The sequence below is a fragment of the Gavia stellata genome, chromosome 1 (genome assembly GCF_030936135.1).
Source record: "Gavia stellata isolate bGavSte3 chromosome 1, bGavSte3.hap2, whole genome shotgun sequence".
Lineage (NCBI taxonomy): Eukaryota > Metazoa > Chordata > Aves > Gaviiformes > Gaviidae > Gavia > Gavia stellata.
The window spans coordinates 1462971-1473331 of NC_082594.1; the positions used below are offsets into that span (position 1 = coordinate 1462971).

Sequence of the window (10361 nt, forward strand, 5' to 3'; positions counted from 1 at the left end):
AGACGCAGAGACCTTCTGCTTTCCCTTCACCCCTAAACAGTCACCAACAAGGTCACCTTTCTTAGCTGTGTTTCCTGTGGTGGGACAGGAGGATGTGCGGTATGGGAAGGGCTAATCATGGCACCTAGCATGACCCCAAGACCATGGATGCCTCTTGTGCTCAAGGGATGCTTTCTCGACGGGGTCAGTCAGCCCACCTCCACCAGGCTCCTGCTGTGAATTGTCCCATCTGTCTTCCTTGAATAGGGACCTATCAAAACCAGGGTTCCCATTTAGGCATCACATGCCTGAAGTTCTCTGAAATTGGATGGAGTCTGAGTGTTTCCATTTTTCCAGGGTTGCGAAGGCAAAATACCAATGCAGGTGGCACAAATTTTCACATACCTCCAAGTCTTGCAGCAGGTATCACCCAGGCTGCTCACCCCATAGTATTTGCTTGGGCTTGACCTAAAATACTGCTTAAAGCCTAGAATGAACAATTTATTTATTTATCTTTGCTGAAGCAAAATGCAAAACTACACTTGGTCCAAACTGCTCTCCTGCAGAGTGGGGGGAAATACCAGCAGAAAATGCTCAACTGATAGCTACAGCTGCAGAAGTAGCCTGGGCATTCCCATCACAGAACTGGTTTTAGCTATGCTACATCTATAGATGAAGAGAGAGCAGGTAAATCTTGCTTTTGGGGACTCAGGGAGCAACTTTGTGTGCTCTGGGCACGCCAAGCCTGGAGGGACCATTGCCCCAGTACACACAGCACTGATTTAGCAGACCTTCACTGCATGCTCGGGGAGGGCCTCCTTAAAGCAATGTTATTCCACCTTTCAGCCTGCAGATTTGCAGGTTAAAAAGTCATGATCCAGTTGCAATGTGCATCCTCTCCGTAAGCACCGGTTGTCCAAGTGTCTGCATGAGAGGATAATTTAGTGGGAGAGTCACGATGCGGTGGCTAGAGAAATGGGTTTTGCTCGTGGCTTTCCCTTCATTTGCAGACCTGGCGGGGTTATTTTGCTGCCCTGTGCCGGGGTCTCGCTCCTCTGCTGCTCCCTGCCTGTCACCAAAACCCCAATAGAGCTGAGTTTTCATAGTGCCAATAGCCTGTTGGGTCTCCAGGCAATACAGTTCAACAAATAAATAATAAGGAATCCTTTGCCAATTCCAATACCTATCTGAAAAATGTTAGCAATCCATATAGGGTGAGTAGTTTTCCGCTCTGTTCTTGGCACAGGATATAATGGCAGCATGGGACTGTCTGGGCAGTTTTTAGCAGCATTTTGTTAATTAACAACACTTCATTTTAATAACAATTACATTTTCTGCCAGAGCTTAGTCCCAAATGTGCTTTTCTGCATCCCTGTGCCTGCCTTTTGTATAAAAGATCCTTTTCAACTGCTTTTTCCTTCTCAAAGATGCCTCCAGCCCTTTGACATCCTGTGTTCCTGGAAGTGACCCACTCCTGCATTCATTATATGTATCATTATGTGTAGCCACGCGCTACAACAAAATCAGGGCTCCCTTGATGGTGCCATGCAAACACTACTTGGTAAAGCCACCGTTAGCTCTTCCTTTAGCACTGGGATAATTTGTTGAATCTTCTTTCCACCTATTGATGCGTCTTGACCCAATTTAAGTTGTGTGAGAGCTTCTTCCGCACAGGGACTGTATCTCAGTATGTTGTTATAAATGCCAAGCCATGTGCCAGCACGTAGTAGCTGGAGCACGTTGCACCTCCCTGGGACGGGGGGGTTCATGGCACAAAGTGATGTGGCTACAGATGCTGAGCTCTGCCTCTTTGTCACGCTGGACTAGGAGCTGAACTCAGGCGTCTGCAGAGCAACCTCAGTCCCTCTCTGGCTTTGGGTTGCAGGAAAGGAAAAATGAGATTATTGCGTTTTATGGCATTCCTCCAGCTCCTGCTTTCTCTGCTATGTAACACTTTTCTTACCGTTTTCAGCATCTCTTTGCCAGTGCAGGGACCTGTGGCACTTGTTGCCTACTGCTTTCCATCTCCCAAATGCCTGGGTTTCTAGAAAACCTCCCACTGTGCAGGAAAACCTGCAATTTTGTGCTCAGCTTTGCTGCAACCCTTCCAGAGGAGGCTTGCACAGTGCAAGCTTGTCTTTTGTTGAAAGCTCTTCTACACTGAAAGCAATTTGCTCTTTGCATCACCCCATGTCCCCAGATTTCATGGACAACTGCAGGAGACTGCAAACTTTGCCCAAGAGCAGGACCTTGCAGTGACAACCTTTTAGTGCTTTGCTATTTGTTCAGGTCCAGCGTGACCTGTTGAAGAGAGGTGGCCACGGGGTCTACCCCGGGACTGCGGGAATCTCTGTGCCATGGGGCTTCTGGGTTTCGGAGCCCCGCTCTGCTCTCTTCGTGAATGGCCACGGGTGGGAACAGGGATATCCCTCTGCTGCCAGCTGGGTCAGATCTGCGCTGGTCAGCACACACCCCAAAATTTAGGGTACCGGGAGGTCCAAGCTGGGGAAAACCAGCAGGAATAAGACAGCATCAGGCGGAGTTGGATGTGAGCAGCTTTCTCTCTTAAGAAAACAATTGCTGTTGGTACTGTTGGGGATGTTGACCCTGAAAAACCCAGGGCTGGCCATGTGCCATCCAGCTGCCCGTCCCTGCCCGGAAACCACAGCCCCGGTTTCAGGGCTGCTCTTGCTTATTCTCCTCTGCCCGTTTCGCCGGCTGGCTTTTCCTAGCCCTGCTGCTGTGTCAGCCTCCTGGCACCGCTGCCCAGACGATGCATCTCATGGGGACGGGCCACCAGTGGCTTTGTGGCTTGTCCCCTCTGCTTGGAGGCTTTTTCCGCCGGGATCGTGCTCCCTGCTCTAAAAATCTTCCAAGGTTTCAAATGAAAGGGGCAGAGTGCGGCCTTGTGCCTCCATCGCGTATATCTCCAGCCCTTTGTCTCCATTTGGCTTTGTGCGAGTCCCCTAAATATCGTGACTCCAATTCTCTGTAAAAGGTGGCAGTCGCACAGATCGAACAAGTTTTAATTTATCTAATTGCATTTTTCTTAACTGCTTTGGCCCAAATTCATCTCAGCTGTCGTAGGCACTTATCTGTGGAGGGCATGGATCATCCTCTGGAGACCCAGCTCTCCCTCCACGACTGCGGAAGGAGCCCAGATGATGAGTTTGGTTTAGTTCGTTTCAGATGGCTGGAGAAGATAAATCCCAGTCTTAATTTAAAATATTAAATCCTCTTTCCTCTTTTGAAAGGGGACCGTGTCCCCTCTCATCCTAAATCTCCCCCTGTGCTCCCAGCCAGCAGCAGTTCCTTGTGGGTCTCTTTTATGGGCATCGGTCATGCCACTTCCCCAGGCAGTGATGTGGGAACGGGGATTTGGGAGACCCTGGGGTCCTCCTGCCCCTGGATCACCCTTCTGCAAACCCCCATCCCGCTGTGAATCTGTCCCCCTCCAGCAACAATAAGATCATGCTCGTTTTATTTAAAGGTCTCTTCCAAAAAAAAAAGAGGTTTCTTTAAAAATTCTGACTAAGATTTGGAGAAAGGTAAAAAAATCCATATCCCTCACCCTGGAGCATCCTTCCTTTGCTAACGCTGAGCTGGTTATTTATGACCCTCTCTCAAAGGTGAGGTTTTGCATTTTCCCCTAGCAGGTGTTTTCTGATTTAACACTCCCTGAGATTGGGCTCTGACTTCGGTTGCCAGCTCTGCTCAACACATATCCCCTGGATGAAGGGTCTCACAGCAGGAGACAAGCTGGGTACAGGTGACGGAGCCCAGGCTGCTCCCCTGGAGATTTCCTCCAAAAGATATAAGACAGGCCAGTAAGCTCACGTCAGGCTTGAATGTTTTATCAGCTGTGGGTCAGATTTTTCCGTGCCAAGAGTCCAGATTTATGCAGGATGCCAAAGCATTCACCTGGCAAACGATGACATTGAAATAAACCTCTGCGTAAGTATCTTCAATGCACAACAGGCGTGAAACACAGGGCTGGAAGCACGAGCGTAGAAGGATTGCTGCAGGGGGGTAGGGGGGCTTTGCTGGGGCTCACATCAACAAGGCAAGGATGTGTTTGGGTTGGGAGCACTTCCAGGTGCCTCTGGAGAGATGAACCAAGGTACCACTGTAGATGAACCAAGGTACTGCGATGGTCCCAGCTTCCCCATCAGCTGTGCATGCTCACCCGAGTGACATCCTAGTGATGCCCATGGTGGGACTGGGGCCTCCTTTCAGAGATGGCAGCATGTTGGAGGCTGGAAATAGGGATGGGAAAATGTGTTTCCTCATCCACTCCGTCTGTTATCCCCAGCCACCTTGATTGTATGTGTTTCTTTTTTTCCCCCCCTGCTCCCTGAAGTGTTGAGTGCTAATTACTGCTAATTATTTACAGACAAAACCTAAACACCCTCCCTCCCTATGACAGCTGGCAGCTATCCCTGGTATCTCCTTAGCCTTGAGCAGATGAGCAGCCTCTGGGTTTTCTCTCCTCTTCGCAGAACTACACCAACTGCAGCTGCATCTCCGAAAACGGGCTCGCGGGGTTTGCCAAGCCCGGGACCTGCGGCACCGGCTGCTCCCACCTCTTCCTGCCCTTTGTGGTCCTGTCCTGCCTGGCAGGGATCCTCGCCAGCACATCCCACACTCCATCCTTCATGCTCATCCTCAGGTGAGCACACTGGGTTGGCCGTGGTCTGGGTGCAGCCACTCCTTTAAGCACGGCAGAAAAGGCATCCAGAGGTTGTGTTTGGAAAACCAAGGGGTCCTTGAATTGAGGAGGAAGGTTTTCTCCAGCTGAGGGACCGGAGGGTTAAATTAGCCCTATATTGCACCTTGTGCCTGGTTCCTCCCATTGCTTTTATGTGGTTTTTGCACGTCTTGGTGCAGGGAACGGAGGACGGGGCTTCCCTGCTCCTGTCACCCGGCATGCGGTTGTCTATCTTCTAGCCTATGTCTGGCTCGGGAGCAGGCTGTGCTTTGCTAGCAAAGACCTGGCATGTCTGGGCAGGACAGAAACATCGAGCAGCTCCAGCCTGAAGTGTTGAAGCAGGAGGGACCTTCAGGACTCGCTCTTGCAGACCCTGCACTGACAGAGATCCTGCTGCCCTAAGACTACAAAGGCTTCTCCCAGGTCTTTTTGGCTGTTGCTGCTGAACACCCTGTGGAGTTAAGCGGAAAATGGAGATTTCAGGCTGCTGGAGGCTTTATCATGGAGCCACCAGCGCTGCATGGCCAATTGCTCTTGCAGGCAACATGGTGCTCACTAACAGACTCAAGCGAGGAGCAGCCAGTGGATGGGTGGGTGTCACGTTGTTCCAGGCACCCATGGCACCTCCACCCACCGCCGGTGCCGTGGGGCTCACAGGAACCCCACATTGCCATCAGCACCCCCCATTCCTGGTCTCAGCACAACCTTCAGATCCAGCAGCCATCCTGTTCCTTCTCCCCGCCCAGGGCTGATGCCTCAGTAACGAGACGCACCGTTAACTCAGCATTAATTTACTTTGGCACTTTTTAATGCAGCTCCGTGTTAAGTTAAGAAGTTTAATTACCCTCCTTCCTTCTAATGGATCTCTCTTGAATACAGCCTCCCTTCCCAGTGCAGAGAAGCAATTAGGACTCCCGTTGCCCGCACCCTTGGAAAGGTGCCTGCGGGTCAGGCAGCGGCAGGCTGGAGCCAGCCTCAACATGAACCCCAGGCTGGTGGGGCTGGAGCCTGGGACGGGCAGGAGATGCTGGGGCTGTGCTGGGGGAGAGGGGAAAGCCATGGGGGAATCTGTGTGCTAGTCTATAAATGATATTTCCAAGCACATTTCTGTGGTCGAAGCACTCAGAACAGTTGCTTTTTAGGGAAAAGCTGTGGTTAAAACCTTTTTTTACCTTGACTCCCAGGCATTATTAAACCACCATTTATGCCATGAGTGAGCTATGCATACACCCAGCAAACAGAGAGGAAAGGGAAGATGAGTCCCCTGAGGTGGGATGACCCTGGGGGGGGTCCTCTGCCACCCGGTCCTCTCCCATGTATGAACCCAGCAGGAAACACAGCCTGAAATATTTATTTCAGAAAACTGGGGTGCCACCAAAATATAGACTGGGTCATCTCACCTCAAGAAAAGCCACTTCCTCAGTGGGTAAATCACTTTTCTCTTTCAGTTACAAAAAGCATCACTTGTATTGCTTCTGTTTGGCAGAGCCAGTGGCTATATTGGGTTTTGTTTGTGTTTTACTCATATGGATTCTGTAAATGAAAAGAAAAAATACTTAGCTGAGCTCCTCCCTGTCTCTTACGGAGTTTGGTAGGTTTTCCAGGCCAAGAAAAGGCTGTGGTAAGCTTCTAGCCCTAATGAATGAAACGGCATCATTTTTGCTGACATAAATGGAAACTGCCTGGGGTCCTTGGCGGTTGGGTTGAAGGATGACTTTTTGGGTAAGGCTTCGTGTGATGCCAGGGAGGGAAACATCCATCTTTGCAGTAATGCCAGAGGGCATGCTTTCCATTTTGTTTTTCAGGAGCATCCAGCCCGAAGACAAATCGTTTGCAGTTGGGATACAGTTCATGCTGCTGAGGGTTTTAGGTAAATTAAAACTTGTTGAAATGCCATCCTGGAAAATCATGGCAGCTCTTGGGGATTCGTGGGGATTTCACCCCTGAGCAGCCCCAGGGCTGCAGAAGTGCTGTTTATTCAGAGTTTCAGCCTGACCAAAGCCTGTCCTAAGCCAGGGAAAGATGCTGCCTTGCAGGGTCTGTGGGGCTGCACATGGTGGGGAGGGAAAGAGGCACCTCCGTGGGGTAAATGGATAAATAAAAGAGGGCAGGGAGTAAGTTTGGGTCCAGGAGGACAACCCTTGGCTGTGTGCAGATGCTGCCATGTTTGCCTCCAGCATATCAGCATGGCTGCAAACCCCATCCTGTGATCCCACTAGTTATTTTTCTTATGGTGGCAATTAATTTTCATCTGGATGCCCCTAGAACGTGCCACTAGAGTCATGGGAAGGAGTGCAGGGCATGAAAGAGATGAGCATTGTTCCTGGGGTGAGCGATGGTCCCTTATCAAAGAGCAATGAGAAAGAAGGACCGTCTTGCATCTTGGCGAGGTGCGAACACACAGCCAGCCCTTGGCGTGCTGTGCAGGACCGGTGGCTTCATGGTCCACAGCAAAGAAGACCATTCCCAGCCACTTTCCACCCTAAGACATGGGAAAATAACCAGGGCTGGGGCTGTCCTGGCAGAGGTGCTCCCATAACATCACAAAGCCCCCTCTGACCCTCTACTTCCAGCATGGATGCCGGGGCCCGTTCTGTACGGCAGCGCCATCGACACGACCTGCATCCTCTGGGAGAAGAAGTGCGACAGGAAAGCAGCCTGCCGATACTACGACAATAACCTCTTCAGGCAAAGGTAGGGATGGGCGTCAGGATAAGGGCTGGGAGTGCAGAGGGAAACCCAGCGGGGGTGTGGCATCAGGCCACCTCCGACGTGGCATAAGTTGTTGTATATGCCATGGTAAGCAAATGGGGACACTCACATCCCCCCCTGGCCCGTGCTAGCTCCCAGCAGTGCCCGGGAGTGGTTTGGAAAGTCATTAGCACAAGCCAAAACCCTGCCGAGGACCACGCTAACCTGCTGCTATAGACTACAGAGGTCCACCTCCAGAAGCACTCCCTGCATTATAGTGAGAACAATCGTTCACTGGAACAACCTCCCCAGGGACATGGTAGAGTCCTCATCACTGAACATTTTCAAGGTGCAAGTGGACAAGGTGCTAGATAATCTCATCTAGGCACCCTTTCCCATGAAACGTTGGACCAGATGATCTTTTGAGGCACCTTCCAACCTGGGCTATTCTACAACACTATGATTACTTATTTCACCAGCATAGACACAAGCAGCCTGTCCCGACACCTCCTCCGTGGAGGTAACACAGTAGCAGGGGTGACCCCAGCCTCAAAGCTGCCTGTGAGGTGGTGCAGGGTCCATGCAGGGTGCCTTGGACCCTGGGATTCATCTTCCAACAGAACCGCCCAGCTCAACATATAGAGGACACCAAATCCAGCCTGTGCATGGTGGGGAGGCTGGAAGGGAGCTGTAGACGGTTTTCCATCCCCGTTGCAAATTTGTCTTTGTTAAATGACGCCCTGCCCAGTAGCTGCAGCAAGTCCTATTCACCCTCAACCCCAAGTCACATTTTTATATGCCTCCTTTTTACCAGGAGATACGATATCAGGTTTACGGTTGGACTTGATGATCTTAAAGGTCTTTTCCAACCTAAACAATTCTATGATTCTATGATCTGTTAATGTAATACCAAAGAGAAGTAGCTATCCCTAGCTCTTCCTAGCTACTCCTCTGCTTTCTGCCACCCTTCTAAGGAGGGAGGCTTGCAGCCATTGCTTGCCCGCTGCTGAATGTGCCCAAGAAGCCCATCCCCATGCTCAGTATCTGCTGGGAGCCTAGGGACATTGGGTGTTGGTGCTTGGTGCCCTGATTTATTGTGTTTCCACACCACAGGTATCTTGGTCTCCAGTTTTTCTTTGAGGTGGGTGCTTTCCTGTGCTTCATGACCGTGTATGTGATTCTCAGACGGCAGGAGAGGGAAGCCAGCAATGCAGCCGAGACAAAGGCAGACCCAGAGAAGGAGAAACTGGCAGGAAACTCCATAAAGAGCCCAGAATCCAAAGTATGATGCCAAAAATGTGAATTGCGATCCGTGTCCGGGGAGGTGAAGCCATGTGAATCACCCCACACCTGAACTGTGAAGGATGGATGCTTGGAGTGGTGGACGATGGGGCTCCTTCCTAATCTTCTGGGTGGGATGTACTACTTCTGTACTGCCGCGGGAGTCTGTCCACATGCTGTTCTACGCCTGCTGCCTCCACCTCAGCGGTGCAGCTTGCTCCTTCACGTGGATTAGTCCACACACATTAACCTTAGGACACTGCAGCCTTCTGGAGTTATGTCCTCCAAAGCATTTGTTCCTGCTGACAGTCTTGGTGATGCCAGCACTGAGCGTTAACCATATAGCTGAAAGGTTTTGTGGGGTTTTTTTAATAAATCATTTTTAAGAAATGGTTTTGTACTGAACCCATACATCTCCATGAATGATGGTCTGTCCTTGCCCCCAAAATGTCAGTTGTGCTTGTTCCTTTTGCTCTCGTGGTGTTAGATGGTCTCTCTTCCTTGAAGGCTTCATCCAGCTCCAGCTGACGTTGATGGGATTTTTGTCCCAGGCTGTGGACCGTTGCAAGGACCAACTCACATGCTTCACCCAGCTACTGTGTAGATGCTGCTTTGGCAGCGAGGGGCAGGGATGAGGGTGCTGGGAAGGGGAGGCAGGGAGGGTGGACGCCAAAAGGCACCGCAGGTCCAGCCCAGGAGAGAAATTCAATAGCCGCAGACTTTGGCAGCACGGCCACATTTTGCAGCAATAAGAATAAAAATTCTTAATTTTGCATTATCAGTACTTGTCACAGGAGCTTATTGACGCATATGAGTGTTAAGGCTCCTTCCCGTTTTCTGGTCTGAGAAAGGCAGAACTTTTCCCAGGGATGCAGGACCAGAAAGGGAGGTTGAACCCAGCCCTTCTGCAGACTGGGCAGAGCGCGTGGCTAAGCCACTTGACCACAGAGCCAGACAGCCTCGCTGTGCTCCTTGAAGGGGTTACTGTCAGAAGCAGCTGTAATTACGGGGTGAAAGTCAAGTCTGGTGTTATTTTGGTGCAGCGGCCTCTGTTTTCTGCATTCTTCCCATCTCAGGGCTCCTTTCCACCCAAGCACAAATTGTGTTGCTGGTCTCATACCATCAGTGTGCAACCACGGATTGTTGGGTAACTTGTAATTTTTGGCTCCAGAATGGCATTCAGTAGAGAAACCAAAACTTCTAAGTTCAGCCCAAATATACAGAAGGGAAAAGAAATACACAGTGGAGAAAATTCATTGATTCCTCACACCCTGGCAAGCAAGGTCTGGGGTGTGCAGAGAAGTACAGTGGAGGAGGGTGGAAAGGCCAGTGGTTAAGCGGGTGGTTTAGATATTTCACCAGACTGTTTGCCCGCCCAATTAACATACCTCAGAGTAACAGACTAAGTATTATTATTTTTTTAGGGTTTTTTTTTCATATTTTTGTGCAGTGCCTTTTGTTCATTCAGGAGATGGTTAAGAGAGTCTACAGCCCTGTTCACAGGTACCTACACACCACAGTGACTTCTGGCTTAAAAGAAGGTGTTAAGAAGACAGACATGAGAGTGAATGCTGAAGAGATGTAGGTGGACCCATTCAAGGAAGGTTGAGTAGCATATGCTCACCATGAGCATCGGAAAGCCAAATCTGGGGGAGTTTTGCACTATTCTCAGTTTTCAAGCCATGACTAGGTAGCATCTGTT

At 50.3% G+C, this 10361-nt stretch overlaps 1 protein-coding gene across 1 annotated transcript in view; it reads left to right on the plus strand.

Moving 5' to 3' along the window:
* The window catches only part of SLCO2B1 (solute carrier organic anion transporter family member 2B1), a 46619-nt gene extending 37589 nt beyond the window's left edge, over window positions 1-9030 (plus strand). The window contains exons 11-14 of the mRNA XM_009817877.2: window positions 4479-4648; window positions 6493-6557; window positions 7261-7381; window positions 8492-9030. Of these exons, the coding sequence (XP_009816179.1) occupies window positions 4479-4648; window positions 6493-6557; window positions 7261-7381; window positions 8492-8666 (531 nt within the window). The 3' untranslated portion in view covers window positions 8667-9030. The remainder of the gene's footprint in view (window positions 1-4478; window positions 4649-6492; window positions 6558-7260; window positions 7382-8491) is intronic.
* Window positions 9031-10361: the final 1331 nt, after the last annotated feature.